Genomic DNA, 19,688 nt, shown 5'->3' with positions numbered 1-19,688 from the left:
AAGTCCCTTCACCTCTCTGGCCCAGATCAGAAACCTACAGGTGCTGCAGAATTTCTTGGGGTGGGGGGTGTGTGTGTCCAAAATGCTGATTCCTGGGCTGTGCCCCAGAGCCAGGACCACAGAATATTCATGCTAACGGTCTCCCTGAGGGGTTCTGAAGTACTGCCAGGTTGGGGACTCAAAGGGCTTTAGAGCAATGATTTTATCTTATTTTTTAATTAAAGAAAAAATTTGGCTGTGGCATGAGGGATCTTAATTTCCCAACCAGGGATTGAACCCGAACCCCCTTCAGTGGCAGTGTGAAGTCTTAATCAGTGGACTACTGGGGAAGTCCCTAGAGCTCCTGATTTTATAAACATGTTTTTAAGTAAATTAACAAATAGGAAAATGCTTGGAACAGAGTCTGGCAAATAGACCCCATGTCAACAGAAAATACATTTAAGAAAATATATTTATATAAATAATTCTATGCAGTAATTATCATTGAATATGTGCACACTTTTATAGCTTTCCTAGCAGCTTCACATCGGCAGAGAAAGAAGTAGAGCAGAGATTGTGATGCTATTTTACAGACCAGAAAACTGAGGCAGAGAAAGTTTGGAATCTCACAGAACACAAGTCTTTGGCTCCCAGCCAGGGTCCTTGGCTTCGCTCCTCTGAGATGTGCCACCTTGGGGCCTTGTCACCTCATCCCATAAGGCGTTGCCTTCTAGCCCACAGTGGGTATTGTGTACACAGCAAACACAATCCTTTCACCCCAGGTGCTTCTCCTGTCGCTCAGGATTCACTGACAATGGGACAACCTCAGCCAGAAATGCCCTTCTCACCAGGTAATGCAGGGCTTTCCCAAAGCCCTAATGCTCAATGCTACCATTTGATCTGGAATGGTCTTTCTGCTCCAGCCAACCTGAGTTCAGATCCCAGCTGAGCAACCACTACCTGGTATATGCTAAGCCTCAGTTTCCTCCTTGGTGTAGGGGTCTCATAATTCCTATCCTGCCGGGTGATTGGGAAGGTAAGATCTTCCATGTGAAGTTTGCAGCATCTGGCCTGGCACACAGGCTCTTGCGATGACAAAGCACCATTAACTCGCAGGCTAAGTGTGAGCTCCTGGAAGGCAGGAACCCACGCCTACCACGTGCCGTATGCTCGGTTAATATGCGCCGAATGGGTGAGAAATGAGATGATATCGCGAACTTCTTTCTGATTCCCAGCTCGCCATTGTCTTTCATGACCCATTGCCCAGCGTGGGAGCTGGAGGCATGGAGCAGGGATGGTCAGGGCCAGAGGGGGAGGGGCCCTGGGTCCTGGGTCCTGGTAGGGCAGTGATGAAGGCCGCCGGGGAGGGCCGTGTTCTGGGAGACCTGAATGCAATCCTGTTGACTCAGAGGCATAAATAATGCACCAGCACGATCTCTCCTCACCATCCTGTCACGCTAAGAATAGCACCGGCTACCCTTTCAGGGATTTCTCAGGGAACAGAGTAGGACACCAAGATGGGGACAAGCGGGGAAAGGCATTGCTGGACTCTGGACTGTCAAGCGTCCTTTCTTCAAGCCCACTTTTCCAAACCCATTAGTCTGAAGACCCTGGAGGTCAGAGCTGGCCTGGGCAGTCAGGCACCACCCACCCTCTCCCACCAGAATTGCTCCTCTTCCTCCCCACTTCTGATGCCGTCTCAATAAAGCCCGTGCCCCAGGCCCAGCCCCCACGATCCCCCCTCATTCATGTGATGAATAAGTACAGAGTGGGTGGTTCCCTTCTTATGTATTTCATCTGTAAGACTTTGGAGAGGGAGGAAGATCCTATAGCTTTTAATTAAAACATTTTTTAAGTTTAAAAACGACTGACTTAAAACAGTGATTCTCATACTTTAATGTGCATAGTAATTACTCAGGGATGTGGTTAAGTTGCAGATTCTGATTCAGGAGGTCTGGAGTGGGGCCTCAGAGTCTGCATTTCTAAGAAGCTTCTGGGTGATGCTGATATTGCATCCATGATGGCCATACACTGCGTGCAGGAAAACTCAAGTATTTCTCTATAAAATAGATGGAGAAACCAAGGTCCAGAAATGAATACAATTATGCCCAAAAGCATACAGCAGAGCTCAGCTCACAACGCAGGCCTCCTAACTCCTCCTAGGGCTGGGTCTTAGCAAGGCTTTGGGGTTGAATGAACGTGCCTGGAGTGGAACAGGGGACAGGCCACAGTTTCAGGCAGTGGGCTTCGGTCCAGCGGCAGGCCTTCCTTCAGCCAAAAGCTGAACCTCCTGGTCCACAGGCTCCCACCTGAACAGAGGCATTCAGCTGGAGTGACAGTAGCCTCTAGCCCAAGATCTGGCCCTCCTCAGCTTGCATTCAAGGCCGCAGGGACTGGAACCCTCCTGGGAGGCAGGATGAAAACACGGACTATTAGAATGCAAACAAGATCCAGGCAGAGGAAGGTCAGGTGTGAGCACTCTGCATTGTCATCCTGTGAAGTGGTTGGGGGAGCGTGCAGGGGTCTGCTGCACAGTCAGGATGGGAATGGGAGGGAAAACAGAAAAGAAAGGAGGCAAGACCAGCCTCTAAGACCAGCACTAGGAACAGCTCCTCCCTTCTAGGCTCGGCCTCAAGCCCCTTTGCTGGCTCCAGGCCCCGCAAGACGAGCCTTACTGCCCCTCCAGGCTGCACTGCAGCTCCCCTCATGGTGTCTGCCCTCCCTACACTCCAGCCATGCTGGCCTTCCTTCAAGGACTCAGACAGGCATCAAGCACTTTGCACCTCAGGGCCTTTGCACTGGCTGCTACTCCTCCCTAGAACCCTCTCTCCCCATGTCCCTCAGTTGTCCCTTTCTGGTTATACCTCTCCTTGAGGTCTGTTGACAGGTCTCAGGGAGGACGCACCTTTCCTAGGAGGTCACATTCCTCCCACAGCACCTTCTACCTCTCCTCCAAATTCTCATGAGATTTGTAATTCCATCAATATTTGTTTTAATGTCAGTCTGTCCTGCCCCATGGTCAGGAGCCCCTTCAGGGCAGGGACCTCGACTGTCATTTCTCTGCTGTATCCCTGCCCCCATGCCTAGGCCATTTTTGTTGGTATTTAGTCACTAAGTCATGTTCCACTCATTGTGACCCCACGGACTGCAGCACGCCAGGCTTCCCTGACCTTCCCTGACCTACTGCCCAGAGTTTGCTCAAACTCATGTCCATGGAGTTGGTGATGCCATCCAACCAACTCATCCTCTGTCACCCCCTTCTCCTCCTGCCCTCAATCCTTCCCAGCATCAGGGTCTTTTCCAGTGAGTTGGCTCATTGCATCAGGTGGCCAAAGTATTGGAGCTTCAGCATCAGTCCTACCAGTAAATATTCAGGGTTGATTTCCTTTAGGATTAACTGGTTTGATCTCCTTGCTGTCCAAGGGACTTTCAAGAGTCTTCTTCAGCACCACAGTTTGAAAGCATCAGTTCTTCAGTGCTCAGCCTTCTTTATGTACAACTCTCACATCTGTATGTGACTACTGGAAAAACCATAGCTTTGACTATACAGACTTTGGTTGGCAAAGTGATGTCTCTGCTTTTTAATATGCTGTCTAGGTTTGTCATAGCTTTTCTTCCAAGGAGCAAATGTCTCTTAATTTCATGGCTGCAGTCACCGTCTACAGTGATTTTGGAGCCCAAGAAGATAAAATCTGTTGCTGTTTCCTCTTTCCCTCCATCTATTTGCCATGAAGTGATAGGACCGGATACCATGATCTTAGCTTTTGAATGTTGAGTTTTAAACCAGCTTTTTCACTCTCCTCTTTCACCTTCATGAAGAGTCTCTTTAATTCCTCTTTGCTTTCTGCTATTAGAGTGGTATCATCTGCATATCTGAAGTAATTAATATTTCTTCCAGCAATCTTGATTCCAGCTTGTGCTTCATCCAGTCCAACATTTTGCGTGATGTACTCTGCATATAAGTTAAATGAGCAGGGTGACAATATACAGTCTTGACGTACTCCTTTCCCAATTTTAAGCCAGTCCATTGTTCCACGTCTGGTTCTAACTGTTGTTCTTGACCCGCACACAGGTTTCTCAGGAGGTAGGTAAGGTGGTCTGGCATTCCCATCTCTTTCAGAATTTTCCACAGTTTGTTGTGATCCACACAGTCAAAGGCTTTAGCATAGTCAATGAAACAGAAGTAGGTATATTTTTTGGAATTATATTGCTTTTTCTATGATCCAATGGATGCTGGCAATTTGGTCTCTAGTTCTTTGGCCTCTTCTAAATCCAGCTTGTACATCTGGAAGTTCTTGGTTCACATACTGCTGAAGCCTAGCTTGAGGGATTTTGAGCATTACCTTGCTAGCAGGTGAAATGAGTGCAATTCTACAGTAGTTTGAATATTCTTTGGCATTGCCTTTCTTTGGGATTGGAATGAAAATCGACCTTTTCCAGTCTTATGGCCTAGGCCATAGTTGGGCTGAATAAACATTTGCTGACTGAATGAGGGAACAAATGAATAAAAACAGTGCTCACATCTACCTCCGTGGTTCTCAGTGACTGTTCTTACCCTGGAGAAGCTGTAAGGGACTAGGACTTGGAAGATGATGTGGTTCTAACCCTCTGCCCTGCTACACTCCGGCTGAGTGGGCTTCACAGGGCACATCACCTCTCTGAATGGGGAGCGCTGGTGGTCAGGTCTAAATGAGCAGGGGAATCTGAGAAAGGCTCTGGAAGCAGGAAAGAGCTTTAGCTGGTAACACTGCTCCTCCGTGTTTGAGGCCAGAGTGGCAAAGGGCTGCATTCAAGGCCACACAGCCAGTGTGTGGGGATGCCAGACCTCCACCCCCCCTACCCACTGCACAGCTTAAAGCCAACAGGCCCACCCAGGCCCAGTGAGGGCACCATCTGCCTGGAGGTGGGGCAGGGGTGGAGGAGGAGAGGCGAGGTGGCTGGGAGCATCCAGCCTCAGGCCCAGAGCCAGTGCTGGGGTAGGCGGGGCCTCCTGCAGGAGCCCTGAGTGGGGCCTGGCAGCTGGGCATTGGGAGCCAACTGGCGAGAGCTGGGCGGTGCAGGCCTGTTCCTCATGCGCGTGACAGTCTATTTTTTAATCAGCACCCTCCCCATCCCCCAGCTTCATGTGCCGTCCTCAAAGGTGCCATGTCAGGAATCACGTCCTGGCTGAGACCAGGGGCCACCTTGGCCATCGGTGGGAGGGTCCCCAAGTCCCACATCCTCATGAAGCCCACGAGTCCTGAGCAGCCTGGAAAGTATGAGAGGAGACTCAGGGAGCCTGTGTGACAGGCTCAGGCCTGGGGCCTTGGGCCTGTCCCTGGACTCTCTGACCTCAGTTTCGCCCGTCCATCCAGTGATGGGAGTCATGCCAGACTCCAGCTTTGGGATCCACTCAGGCGTCACGACCGACACTAAGGATGCCCGCTCGTCAGGCCCTGGCAGAGCCTCCCGTGCCCACAGCACTCCCAGTGCACTCGATCCTCCCCAACCTGCTCCCAGAGGAGGGGAGAGGGGAAGACAAGAGGCTGAGCTGGCTCAAGGGTGCACCTCAGAACCCCAGACCCAGGGAGGCTCCTCCTTCCAGCACCTAGGGGGCAGGGATGATGAGGGTCAGAGGGGAATGACTTATGTTCTCAAGCACGTGGCTTGGCCCCTCTGAGCCTCTGGCACTCCATAAGGCAGGAGAGAGCATGCTGTACTGGAGTTAAGCACAAAGGCTTTGGGGCCAAAGGCCTGATTTTGAACCTGGCCGGTCACCAGCTGTGTGACCTTGGGAAGCTCACTTAACCTCTCTGTGCCTCTGTTTCACATCTGTAAACTGTTGATAGTAATAGTACTTATAACAGTACTTACTTCATAGAGTTGCTGACATGTAAAGAACTTAAAACACTCTGGCACACAGTAACCCTAAAAGATAACTATTTCCCAAGAACTTTGGCTTTTTATCTGTCAAACACTTAGTCTCCAAGAGATTTTATTCCAGAGGATTATGTGCAGCCTCACGTAATTCAGTCTCACGTCAGCCCCCTCTCCTATCTCTGGGGCGCATCCAGCCTGCCCCCACCTCCCCCACCCTGGTGGCTGCCCCTCCTGCCAGCCCAGTGGTTTTCGTGTCTGTCGAGCTCCTTCCCACTCACAATCCCCTTCCATCCTTCCTAGTCCTTTCCATAGTAGCTCAGAACCAAAGCCTGCGGCCCCAAGGGAACAAATGATTTGTCCAAGACCACCAGCCTGTTAGCTGAGGCAGAGTGTTCAAGTATCTATTCCTGAAGCTCGATCCAGGTCCTAGCCACTATATTGTGCCCATCCTCCCACTATAAAAACCTGTCTCTGGCTAAACGTCAAAAAGTAACATACACTGAGATACGAGTCTTGAGCGAGTGTCTGTCTTCTCCAGGGCTTGCTATTTTAACAGAGATCAAAACATGATAATACTATTTGAAAGGTAATAGTTATTTTTATCTTCATATTAAATTTTTAGAACAACAGTACAGGATAGGGTCTGCTATTGTTTCTGTTTTATAGACAAGGAAACACAAGCCGAGAGAGGTTATGTAACACGCTCAAGATCTCCCATAAAGCCAGAGAGAGTCCAGGGGTCCAACCCCAGGGTCTGTGTATCAGGCATGCAGGAAGTGGCTAGCACAGGAGTAGACAGAATTTTGCTTCACCTGCAGCAGCCCTGGGAGGCCGGGCAGGGTAGGGTCGGGTCAACACAGCCCTACGCTATACTGCCTCACTGAGTGGAAAAGATGAAGCTAGGATGGTGGAATTTCAGGCAGCGGCCAGTTGGTGAAGATTTCATTCCGGAGAGAGGGATTTTGTGCACCTCTGGAGTTACAGGGCCTGGAGGCTGTCCCCATGCTGACTCCTCCTCTGGCCACACCGGGTAGCAATTGAGCCACAGTGTCCAATGACAGTTCACAAAAGACTCTGAGCTCACACTCACACTCACAGGCCTTACTCAGCAGAGCCCAGCCACCCCATGACCCTCACGGGCCTGGGTTCCTTTGGGTCCACAGCCCGAAGCGCTGAGGATGAAGGCATTTTCACAACCCACAGCCCATGCCCACCCCACTCCGCACCCCCAGCTCTTAGTTTAGAGTATTTACCATCCTCTGAAACATCTTTCCTCCCAACCAAATTCTTACCATTCTTCTAGATCCAAGTTCTGGACAAGCCAAATCCACAAAGCCTGCCATGACCACACCCTCAAATACCATTCAGGTTTCCGATCAGGTGTCACCTCCGATGAGAGGCCTTCCCTACGCACCAACACGAAGAAGCCCCTCTTAAGTGCTCGCCAAATTTGCAACATGGCTTTTTGTTGTTTTTCATATGACTTTTATCTATCTGAAACTGTCCTGCTGATTTCTTTGCTTTCCTTTTTCTTCTCCCTCCAGTTAAAATGCAATTTGAAGGCAGGAACTTGTCTATCATCACTACTGTACCCCAGTGCCTAAGGACCCGTGCACCCTAATTAGACAGGGACCCTGAGGTCCATACAGGGGTTCACCCAAGGTCACGTGGCAGGCAAGTGGCAGAGGTCAGCCTAGCACCTGCACCTCTGCACTGGACCCCCCGCAGCACGTAGCCCGCCCCCATCCCCACCCCAGCTGACCCTCTGCTGACCTGCCTTTTCCTTGCCTTCACACTACAGTGGGGCCAGAGCCTGCCAGGCCTGGGCTGCTGTGCCTCTCCACTGCCCCAGGGGCCTTCAGTGCCCCAGTCTGGGCAGTGTGGCCTGCTTCCCCCTCAGTCCCTCCCTTTCTGGCACCAGCAGCTCCGATGAGCTCATGTCTGGGAGCCTGGGAGCTGCCCTGAAGGAGAAGGTGCCTCCCAGGCCAGGCCCCTAGGCCGGGAGGTGTGTTCTCCCTGGCCCATGGCTGTCCTGGCAGGTGGAGAAAGTGGGCTGACCCCTGCCCAGCCCAGCGCCCAAGGCTGTGGGGTGGGCTCAGGGAAACGCATGTCACCCAGGGAGATGGGACATGACTACGGCTGGAGAGGAGACGTGAAGGAGGCTCCTCTTGTACTTCTCCTATCTCTCCAGAGGCTCCTCGGCTACACTGGCCCTCCTGCTTGTCGAGGAGCTGCTCTGTCCCAAGGAAAGGGGGCTCTGCTGTCTTCTCCTCACAGAACCCCCCGAGCCAATCTCTTCTGCTCCCTGGTCTCAGTCTCCCCAGCTCTAAAATGGAGAGATTAGATAAAATGCTGACTGAAGAGGCTGGGGATTAGTTGGGAACCAGGCCAGGCTAGAAATGCCACAGGGTTTTTTGTCTTTATTTATTTTTTTTTTTTTTTTTTTCACCTTAGGGGAAAAGTAACAGATAACAAGCGAAGGAAGGAGTTAAAGACCTTATTTTAACCATGTAAATCCTGATTTCAACCACAGTTTCATTTAGGTACTAGACTGGAGAGAAGGGAGGTGGTCCCAAGGGCCAGCCTGCAAAGTGGCGATTGGGAGCCAAGGTTGGCATAGCAGCAAACAATTCACTTTTGGGAAGTTCTCTGAATATCAGACTAGGGTGATTTGTGTCCATTGCCCTCATTGTACAGATAAGGAAGAGAGGAAGAACCAATGCAAGATCCCACTGGGAGACAGAGGCAGGGGTTCCCGCCCCACGCACAGTGTTTTCATCTCCCTCAAGGTGCCATCCCACTGTCTGACATTAACACAACAGGTCTGGGAGGAGGAAGAGGCCATCAGTCTGTCTCTGGTGCTGTCCCCCAAGACAGGATGGGGCCCAGGCCTGGGGTTGGGGACAGGCAGGCTGGCACCTGCAAGGCTTCCAGTCCCTTACCTAGCCTACCCTAGTCCCTCTGAACAGCATCCTATCTCATCCTAATCCTTGCACCATGACAAGGGTGGGGTAACCTCTGACTGCCCCTAAAGCCTCTACCAGTGGCTGCTGTCTTCAATGCAGGTAGCCCCTCAGGGGCCACCCGCCCACCCTCTCACTGGGAGTCAGAGAGGGCAGGGGGCTTGCCCCAAGATCACAGAGCAAAATGGTGTATTCCCGTGCCACCTGCCACTTGGGGTAGGGTGGGGACCGGTTCGCATGATGCTTCCCCACTGTCTCTTGTCCTTTGTGAACAACCCAGACCCACGGAACACAGAAAGTCCTGTCCCCATCCAGAATTAGCTTATAACCTGGAGTGGAGGTGGGGAGGGAGGGAGAAGTCCTCTTCCGAGTTCTCAAAAAGGTCCTGTCAGGGCTCTGGACGGAGCCCGCTGAGGCGGCGGTGCAGTGGTTAGTTAGATAGGAGCCCCACCCTTCAGCTGTCCGGCCTCAGCAATCACCTTGGCACACAGGGCGAATTGTGAGAATGTGATGTAGAGCCTGGAGGGCAGTTCCACCTCGCCCCCGTAGGCACTCAGGAGAGGCCTCGATTTCCCCAGGTGGGGCTTGAGCAGGTCCCCCCTACCCCCGCGTGGTTTGCGGTTTGCGGGGCCCAGATCCTGCGCACCTAGCGGGCACAGCGCGGTGGGCACCCCGCCCGCGGGAAGAGGCGGGGGCGCGGGCCCAGCACACGCCGTTCCCTCTGCCCCACAGGCGCCCATGTTGGTCAACCCAGCAAGGAGCCCAACCCAACCCGCCGCTTTCAGCTTTCACGAGACCAGCCGTTCCCCTCTTCCCCAGAACTGGTACGGGTGCTCACACCTCCGGCTGTCGCCCACCTGCGAGCCCGGGGCTATCCCAGCCACGATCTGCTGGCGGCTTGGGGCTCGAGGGCTGGATCTCCCACGAAGCCTCGGGGAGTAGCTGCCCGGCGTCGGGGGTGTTCCCCCCGACCCCCTCCTCCGCCGCTGAGCTGCTTCGAGGCTTCGAGATTTCCCCAGACCCCCTCCTCTGCCGCCCCACTGTACAGGTGGGGAAACTGAGGCCCAGCGTGTAGCAACCACTTGGCCAAGGTCACCCTGCCTGTGGGGACTGGAGCCCAGATTGCACCTCCACCTGGGCGGCGCCCGGACCGACACAGGTGGGAAGGGGAGAGGCTTGCTGGGCGCCGGCACCCTGCCCGGCCAGCGCCCCTCACTCACCTCCAGCCTCCGCGCCTGGTCCCAGATCTCACCAGCGCCGCCACCTCCGCGCACCTGGCCGAGTCCATCAGCGCGCCCCACCCTGAGCGAGACCCCCCACCGCCGCCCCCACCCCACACCGGTGGCCCCTCGGAGCCTCCGCCACGGCCCCCTCCACCACCGCCTAGCGGGCTGCGTGGGGACCCGGAGCCGGGAGGGCTGGGCGGGCTGGCGAGCCGAGCTCCAGCCGCCCGCTCCCCGGGGCCCTAGCGCCGCCCCTCCCGCCCCGCCCAGCCCTCGGAGGTGCGATTCCCTCCCCCTGGGGCTCGGCCTGCAGTCTCCCCGCGGGTCTCCTCCTCTCTTTCCTCTCCCTAGCCTCACTCTCTACTGCTTGAGTGTGTCTCTGTTTCCTCTATTTCTCTCTCTCTTGGTCGGTCCCTAAATTCTGCTGCTATTTCGCTCAGTTTCTTCTTGTCTCGCATCTATTCACCCCCACCCACTTTCCTCTGTCCTTCCCATTAACTCCATTTTAAATCTGTCTTTGTGATCCTGTCCCCCATAACTGACAGCACCTCCAATATCACCAGCCCGCCAAGTGGGACTTAGGCAAAGGGGGATTGAGGAAGGTTGTCACCTCCCAGGCTGTCTGGGGCCATCCGCTGACTTAACTGGTGAGCCAGCAACAACAGAGGCAGTGATGCTCAGAGGCCCATGGCGGGGTCATCGTGCATCAGGATCAAGTAGGGATGCTGTGGAAAGTTGAGATCTCACTATCAGGTGCCTCCTCCCAGTGGTGGAAGGGCTGGCGGTGGACTTGGAATAATAAGCACCCTCATTCCCCCAGCAATTCTGAAACAAAACCACACTTGGAAAACGCTGTCCTGGGTTTTCACCAAAGTTTCCCTGGGTTCCAAGTACCCCACCCCCTTACCCAGGATGATTCCACTTGCATGTTTTTTCTATCAGGGTTCTGTGTTTAGATTTCTGCTAGAGGAAGTTGGAAATGTGGTGACGTAAGCCCACCCACCTGAGGTTCTGTGAAATGCAGAGCCGCAAGTGGCCTGGTTTGAGATGTCCCCTGTCCTCAGCGGATGGACTTAGAGTGCATGGGGTCAGTTGACAGACAGGACAAGCCCTCCCCAGCTTCTCCTGACCCTCTGATTGGCTTCTTGGCCACAGAGAGTTCCTCTGACCCAGTGGCTGCTCTTGTGCCAGGGCTGCCCCAGGTGGCATGGTGGGGGGAGCAGGCACTGACGGGGTTGGGGGATTGGCATCAGGCAGGATATTGCCAGCTCTGTGAGTGCATGCGCTACAGCCCAGCCTGTGAGAAACCAGGAAACAAACTGTGTGGGAGACAGAGAGAGAGAGGGAGGGAGGCTAGGATTACTGCGTGGGTGGGTATGAAAGTGAAAAAGATGGAGAAAAGGAAGGACAGAAAGTGGTTCGGTCTGTATGTGGGCGTGTGACAGTGGGTGTGCAGAGTGGATATGCCTGTAGAAAAAACGTGTGTGCCTGCAAGAGAGATTGCACAGTGTAGGTGTGTGAGCAAAAGAAAATGGAGAGAAAAACATGCTTTTAACCTGTATCTAAGGGAAGGAATGTGTGTGGTTGTATGTTTGCTGATGGGACTGCTATGTATACAAATTTGATGAATGTGTCCACATGTGAAAGTTAGACCTGCATGAGTGAGGCAGGGGTCTGTGGGAGGGTATGTTCCAATGCCTACCCTATGCACGGGTGTGTTGGTATCTGAGAGCAAGTACGTGTATGCACATGTGTGCAGATGTGAATATATACCCGTGAGTATTTGCATAAGAACGTGGTGTGTAGACATCACTTGCTTGTACCTATGTTTGCAGGGGGTGTGAGTGTGTATGTGTGGGTACATGTGTGAACGTGTGATCCCTGCCTCTATACCATCACCCCCTATTATGGTCACCTTGGTGAAGGGAGGGAAGGGGAGTAGGTGGGGCCTTGCCTCTGGCCTCTCTTCCACGGGCCTGAGGAGCAAGGGCCTTGTCCCTGGCCCAGTGACCACTGTTAGCTCTCATCATGGACACTGACTCCTCTACCTCAACAGGATAGACGTGGCCAGGGGCAGGGCTACCCTGACAACCCAGATCCATACCCCCATCTCCACCCCAGAGGCTCAGAGCTGTGTCCAGTAGAGTTGGGAAGGTCTCCAAATCCTCCTGATACCCCAGGCCCCCAAAAACAATGCCTGGAGAGGAGGGAAGGTGGGTCTCCCAAAGCCCTGGGCAGAGGAGGGGTTGGACTGGCAGTGGATCCCTGGTCTCCCTGGGAGGAGAGGGTATGGCTTGGCAGAATCCCCCACCATCCCCCAGAGCCCAACCTTCCCCAGCCCCGTGGGTGAAAAACAGCCTGCTGCCTTGTCTCCATGGAGACAGTGCAGCACAGAGGGTGGTGGAAAGCATGGGCCAGACCTCCCGGGGTTCAAATGTCAGCTCCTCCACCCACCAGCCTAAGACTTTGACTTGTCACTTAAACTTGCTATGCCTTAGTTTCCTCATCTGTGAAACAGTTAAGAAAAGCGTGCACTTCTTAGGGTTGTTTAGAAGATAAGACGAAATAGCCCACACAAAGCATTTAGCCCAGGGCCTGGCAGCTGAACTGGAAGGTAGAAACCCTGGGTTCCAGCTCTAGCTTTGCCACCAGCTTCCTGAGTGACCTTGGACAAGCTACTTGCCATCTCTAGACTTTAGAATCTCCACAAGATTATCTATAGAATAATTTCAATAAGCCCTGCCAGTTATGATCAGCTGAGACTTTGTGGAGAGGACAGCAGGGGGCTCTCTGGTGAGCTATAGACTAACCAGCGCTGATCAGGAGCCCTAGGTAACTTTCCTTCCCACGTTTCTTCTCTCAAGTTGGCAGTAGTTGATGGCAAGAAAGTTGAGCTGCAGTCTGCTGCCCACTTCATCTCTTTGCATCCCCTGACCCTCCAGCCTGCTAAGGACTCCATCCTACCCTGCTCAGTTGGTACCCAGGCCTTAGAGAAATGGCACTGGGTCCCACCTATCCCAAGTGCTGGATGCCCAATGCAGAAGATGCCTTGGCCCATGCTTAAAACTTTCAGGGAGCACTCAAGAGAGGCAGGTATAATTGTGGAAGGATGGATGCAATTGTCTGAAGATGCTTATAATCCTTTGGCAATAATGGGAGGAAGCTTTTAAAGGAAGCCCTAATCCACTAATAACCTGGCAGCCCCACAGGCCTCTTCCCTCTGGATCTCCAGGCAGAGAGAAGGGACTGTGGCCACTCCCTTTCCCAAGGGAGCAGAAAGGCTAGTGTAGGCTCCAACCCAAGACCACCCAGGTTTCTGCTCTCTTGCAAGACCCAGCTTCCTTTCTGCCTCTACTTCTGAGAAGTCTTCCCTGCCCACTGCATCCTCCTGAGGTCACTCCAGCCTCTTCTGTCCTAGGAAATGTTCAGGACAGAACTAGATAACCATCTGGCTGGATGTTAAAGAGAAGAATGAACCAGATTGTGAGCAAGAAGAATAAGATCATAGTCTCAGCTCCAGTGCTGACTAGGACCTTGGGCTTAAGTCTCTGAGCCTCAATTACCTCACCTGTACAATGGGGATAATAAAACCTACCATGAAAGGCCAGAGTAAGATCAACAAGAATGAGATACCATGAAATGGACCAGCTCCATGTGAGAAGCCATCAGGACCCATTAATGGTTGTCTCTCCATACACGGTCTCTTCCCCTCCAAGATATCAGCAGACAACTCTCTCCCCAACACTCTCCCATATAGATTCAGAATGCAGTGGTAGCCAAGAGCAAAGCCCACATGCAAAACACTGTGACTGAATGATGGCCTTAGAGCTTGTTAGCTGGGAGTTTTGGACAAGTCACTTATAATCTCTGGGCCTCAGTCTTCTCATCTGTATAATGGAGATAGTAGCAGTATGTCCCTTAGGGAATTGTTATGTGATTAAATGAAGTGATACATGTGAAGCTCTTAGCACAGTGGAATTGGCACATAGGGCTCAACAAATAATAGCTATTGTGTTGTTGAACTGATGGTGATTGTTTTAGTTGCTATCAACATCCCTTACGTGCTTATCTAAATTACCCTACAACCTCATGATAGTTCTGTGAGGTAGATGGGGATCATGTTCTTATTTTCATGGATGAAGAAACTGGGAAAGGATTTGAGGGGGTCCAGAACTGCCACCCTTGTCTCCTGACCCTAGCCATGGTCTATGAGAGGGGAGGGAGCAGATCCTGGGGCTCCCAGCTCTAGGGGACCTGGAGGCCTGTCTCCAAGTTCAAGGCTGCTGGATCCTCCTGGGACCCTCCGCCCTTCCTGCGCTAGATGCCTCGAAGTCCCCTCCTTGGTTTTAAGTCCCCTCCTCCCTGCTCCCTGTTGGAAGGGAATAGGAAATGGTGGCCATGGGGGTTGGTCAGACCCTGGAGAGAATTATTTCAGAAAAGAGAGTGGGCAGGAGGCTGGTGAGATGCCAGGTTGGGTGTCAGCAACGCCTGCACAGAAATGAAGTGCTCCTTCAGTTTCCTGACGCACAAGCCCTCCCAGGCCTGGGTCCCCCACATGCCCTGCGCCCCAGCATCTGTTAGCAGCATCTCATGCCTGAGTGAGCATGGCCCGGCTCACGTCCTCCCATCTGGACCCACTTCAGCGTTTCCATGGGCCTGGCAGTGGAGGTGATTCAGTGTGGGTTTCCCTGTCCCGCCCTGCTCAGCTGTCTCCTGCCGCCATAGGAAATTGATCATCCTTCCTTCCTTCCTTCATGCCACGTTCACCAAGCTCTCCCCTACACACTGTCATTGGGTCCTCACTGCAGTCCAAGTGACGTGCCTCTGTCACCTCTAACAGATGGAAAACTGAAGCCCGGATGAGGAATATGGGCTCAACTCAACCACCCACAGGCTGACCAGGAGCTGTCTCTTCCTCACTTTGGGCCTCAGTTTCCCACCTGTAAGATCAGGAGGTCTGTTTAGACCAGAGGCTCAGTCTCTACCTCAAAAGCCCCATGAGGGCAGGGACCACACCTGTGTGACCCAGTACTGCGTCCCCAGCACCCTCAACTAGCTGGCACTCAGTGTGTTCAGCGAGATGGTCCCATCCCATCAGTTGTTCCCACTCCAAGGTCATTTGTTACCACGAACGATTAACAGGCAGACAAGAGTGAACGATGGGCTTTTTTTAACTAAGCATGATAACGTGGCTTTCTCTCACAGCCTTCTCACGTGCTGTCTTTTGCAGAGCCAAGAGTGTGCTTAGATGTGGTCCAGCTGGAATGACACGGATGGCACAGCCTCCCCTGTGTCTCCACAGCTATTAGTCTGTGCAGGCCCACAGGACTCGGATGGTCTCTTGTGTACCATGGGAAAATATGGCCAGAGGTGTGTGTACATGTTGAGCACCTATGGGGTCCTCCATGACTCTGGCAGTTCAGGGGAAAAGGGCCATGAGCTTACCTGGTTTCTGGGCAACCCTGGGCCCCGGGCTGGGGCTGAGGCTGGCTGTCATCACCTGCCGGAACTTCACGGGGTCCCCGGCCTGACTGGCTCTGTTGTCAAGCTGGGAAACCCCTCGTGCCTCCCTGGAGCAGCTGGGTGGCTGGGTGCCCAGGGCTCTGGGAAGCTGTGGTGGCCCTTGGGTGGCTCTGCAGGCCTTGTCCCCACTCCTGCTGGCCACTTGGTCTTCCTCCAAGTCTGTGAGCCCTGCCTCTCCCTGCAGGCCCTCCTCACCGCCGCTCTCCTCGGCCTCCAAGGCCAGACACCTGTAGCTGCCATCAGGGACCCCAAAGGCACAAGGGGTAGACCCACCTTCGCTGGGTGCCGGGGGTAGGGGTGGGAGGTGGGGGCCCAGCATGGTTCAGCCTCTCCTCACGGACACAAAGAAGCTGGCGCCCGCACTGGGGCTGGGCAGAGGCGCCTGAGTGATTGTTGGTCTCTGCTCTTCTTGGGGCCTTCTCTGGCTCTTGGCTGCCCTTCCTTCCTCAGCCAATTCACAGAGCTGGAAGGGGGTCCAATTGCAAGCCTTCCTGGCTGGGACGGGGGCTGGTGATGGACCCCCAAGGCTTCCTTCTTAACCTTTCTCTTGTCTGTGAGGCCTCCCCTTCAAGACGATCTATCTGCAAAGGGAGACAAGAAACAGCGCATGAGATGGTTCACTGGGTGTTACAGGCGGAATTTCTGAGTCCACTTTAGGGGGACCCTGAGAACTGACTGGGATTTCGGTCTCACGTGTCTGCAGGAAAGTCCCAAGCTTTAGTCATTCAACATCCCCAATTTCTGCTATACCCTTATGCCACCTGACACTTTATTTGCTTATTATCTTCCCATAAATCAACTTTAAATAACTTGTACTATTTTAGGCTTATCTTAAGCAATAATTGCAGAAAACCACAACTATGTTGTGCTAAGTCATTTCCCCCCTTAATACCCATTAAATAAATATCTAGTTATTTAAAAATATTTATTTGGGCACCTCCTAGAAAAATTTCTCTCATGTGGCCCAAAGGTACATGTGCCACAGGAATCACAGGAATGCTGGTGTGGAGGGTACAGACGAGGGGCACAACCCCCTGAGGAGGCTCTGCACCAAGGGATGTGGTGCAGTGATTTGCCCAGGCTTTGAGCTAGAATCCCACCTGTGTGGTGGGCAACAAGCCACATGACCTTGTGAACCTCAGCATCCCCATCTGTAAAACAGGAACTGTAATATTTCCATCTCAGTGTTGCAATGAGGATTAAGTGAGAAAATGTGTTGCAGAGGGTTTAAGACTGTTTCAGAGTCATAACTTAATACATATCAACTATTCTTTTCATTCCACACACACAAAAATTTGAGCTCCTATTTACATTTCAGACACCACAAAAAGTCCTGACAACCCAATGGGGATAAAGAAGATATGGTACTCTGACTCATGGAGCTGTGGATGGGGGAGCTGTGAATGACAACAGGGCCAATAATAATAACAGTATGATCATTTATAAATGTTAAAAATGAGAATAATCCAGGAGAGAGGGGATGGAGGCTTCCTATAGGGATGCAAGGAGGAGATATGGGAGAGAAACTTGGGCGGAAGAATTGGCTGGGCTGGGAGGCAGATGGAGAGTGGGTGTGGAGGAAGAGGGAGGAGGCTAGGATGCAGCCCAGTTCGTCACTCTGGTGACAGCGTGATTTCGTTAATAGAGATCAGGGATAAATGGAAGGAGCAGGTGTTCAGGGGAGCAGGGAGATGAATTCAGTTTGGGATTTCCGGGGGAGATGCACACGGTCAGCTCCACACAGAGGCCTGAAGAGCAGGCGATAGTTCCAGTTTGGAGACAAGAATTTGAAAATCACTTGTGGAGGCCCCGGGTAGGGATGGGCCGGATGGCCCAGGACAGGCAGGTAGAGCTTACAACAGGGTCGATGACCAGTTGCATTGGGAGGAAACCTTGACGTTTATAGATATTGGTTACCAGATCTCGTATTCCACCACTGCTTAGCTGTGTGAACTTGGGAGAACCTGAACTCTCTATAACTCTCTTATCCTACTGCAAAACAGGGAGGGGAAAATCCTTGCACGCCCATGGATGGTGAGAATCCTGAGAATCGTGAAAGACTGTGGACATCGGCAACCTCAGAGCCTGGGCTGACCTCTGCTGCTGCAGTGCCTGGAGGCCAAGCCTTTGTCCACAGGCAGGGCCAGGCATCCCCCACCTCAGCAGGCTATGTCAAGGCCTTGGCTTCTGGCTGGAGCTGTGCTGGCAGAGTGTGGTAGACCAGAGGAAAGATAAGTATGTTCCCAGGTGCTGCAGCATATCAGTGCCAACCAGGGAGAGGCCAACAGGCACCTCAGTCAGAAAGATAAGAGACACCTGTTACAGCAGCCTCAGTGGCAGGGAAATCAGTACAGAGAAGCCAACCTTCTGCTCGGAGGAGAATGGGCACTCAGGATATTAAACACCTATTCCACACTGGGTTATTCTCTTAGGTTATTGAAAGAGATCCTCAGAACAACCCTGTGAGGGAGGTACTGTTTTTATTATCCCATTTCAGAGGTGAGGAAATTGAGGATCAGAGAGGCCAAGTGACTTCCAGCCTAAGTCACACACCTAGCAACTGGTAAGGCTGATCTCTGAACCTGGATCTGGCACCTTGGCCCTGGTGGACCCAGAGAATAGAGGCTCCAGAGTCTCATTCGTCTCCAAATTCCTTCTCACTCACCAGCTGCTGCCAGATTTATGCCACTACAGTTTCAAAGAATCTAGAATCTCATGCAGGGCCAGGAGAATTCTGAGACCTTGGGCAGGTGCTTTCTGCCCTCTGGAGTCATTTTGCAAAGGCACCATGGTGGGCTTAAGCCAGATGATGCTGGAGAGTCCATCCAACGCCGGCATCATGGGATGCCATGATTCTAAGTCTTTGGCTCTCCCCACCAGCACTGCCACCGCCCCACCAGAGAGCCAGATGGCAGGAGGCGGGAGTGGGTGTAGGGGGGCAGGGCTCCCTCTGACGCCCCACGGGGCCTCGCCTCACTCTACGCCTGCTTCTGTTTTGCTCTATTTGACGGTGGCCACGGTTTCCAGGAAAGAAAAGAGAGGCGGAAAAGTTAACTTTCCGCCACCCACACAAATATTTTTGGCCGGCGTTGTCTTCACACTGCCAAGCTGGGGGGGAGGAGTTGGCAGGAGCACTCCAATTCAAGTCTCCCTCCCAAGGAGGGAAGACTCCCAACCCAGCTGGGGGGTCTGGGCAGGTCCCGTGTGGGCCCAAGCCCTGGAATACCCACCCTACTCGGGAGCCTGGGGCCGGGGCAGGGTGTTGGGACCCAGAACAATAATGGCAGCCACCACTTACTGAGCATCTGCTGGTGCTCGGCCAGGGCTTTGACCTGACACTCCCTTGAGTCAGCTGCGTGAGTGCTGTCTACAGAGGGGGAAACTGAGGCACGTAGAGGTACCTTCAGCATCCAGAGTCACAGGGCAGTGAGTGGCAGAGCTGCTGGGCCCCTGTCCTCTTACTCACATATTCAGACTAGTTTGCAACACCCCACAGGGCCCCTGAGGCTGCGCTCAGACATAGCACACTGTTGGTATGGGCTCCACCACGGGCAGGAGACAGCCCGCTCCAGTCTCAGCAGACAAGAGAGGAGGTCCTCTAATATCAGCTTCGCTAAAAGCCACAGCCCTGCTCTGGACGCAGGCCGAGGTTCTAGGCCATCCAGCCTTAGCACAGAGCTGACAGTCCAGCATACCCACAGTGCTTACCTCGGAGAGGGGGCTCTGAGCCCAGAACAGGAAAGGGACCACCCAGGTTGTAGAGAAAGTCTAGATGCAGGCCTGGTGCTAGAGCCCAGGTGTCAAGTCACCTGCTTCTGGCCCCTCACATAACCCCTGCTGCCTCCCTAGTGGTCCCGTCCTCCTTCCCCTGACCTCCCATGAGGGCAAGCAGGGCCCCCAGGACAGGAAGCCGAGCTGAGCATCAGATCTCTACAGCCTCTGTCCAAGGCTGTAGAGGGTCTGCTGCTAGGATCTCCCTGGGCTCCTCCTGTGGCTGGCTTCTGCCATGAATGGGCTCAAGGAACATGCCCTCGGAGCCTCATAGTCCCTTCTGCTGTTCCTTGTGTCATGGGGGAAGGGCACTGGCCTTGGAATCAGATCTGGGTTTGAATTCTGTCTCCTCCATTCATTGGCTGCCCGA

At 53.2% G+C, this 19,688-nt stretch overlaps 1 protein-coding gene across 2 annotated transcripts in view; it reads right to left on the bottom strand.

The window, feature by feature from the left end:
* Window positions 1–16,107, bottom strand: part of SYNPO (synaptopodin) — a 38,589-nt gene extending 22,482 nt beyond the window's left edge. Inside the window, exon 1 of one of the 2 annotated variants that reach the window (XR_011464866.1) lies at window positions 10,022–10,271. Coding sequence is in view for 1 of the 2 variants with exons in the window: in XM_070374641.1 (XP_070230742.1) it covers window positions 15,470–15,866 (397 nt within the window). In the remaining variant the exon portion in view is untranslated. Of the gene's footprint in view, window positions 1–10,021; window positions 10,272–15,469 lie in introns of those variants that run through there. The other variant, XM_070374641.1, reaches the window with a different exon arrangement.
* Window positions 16,108–19,688: the final 3,581 nt, after the last annotated feature.

This window comes from Bos mutus, chromosome 7 (assembly GCF_027580195.1).
Source record: "Bos mutus isolate GX-2022 chromosome 7, NWIPB_WYAK_1.1, whole genome shotgun sequence".
Classification (NCBI taxonomy): Eukaryota; Metazoa; Chordata; class Mammalia; order Artiodactyla; family Bovidae; genus Bos; species Bos mutus.
The sequence above is the reverse complement of the archived record's forward strand: the minus strand, read 5'-3'. Positions and strand labels throughout refer to the sequence as shown.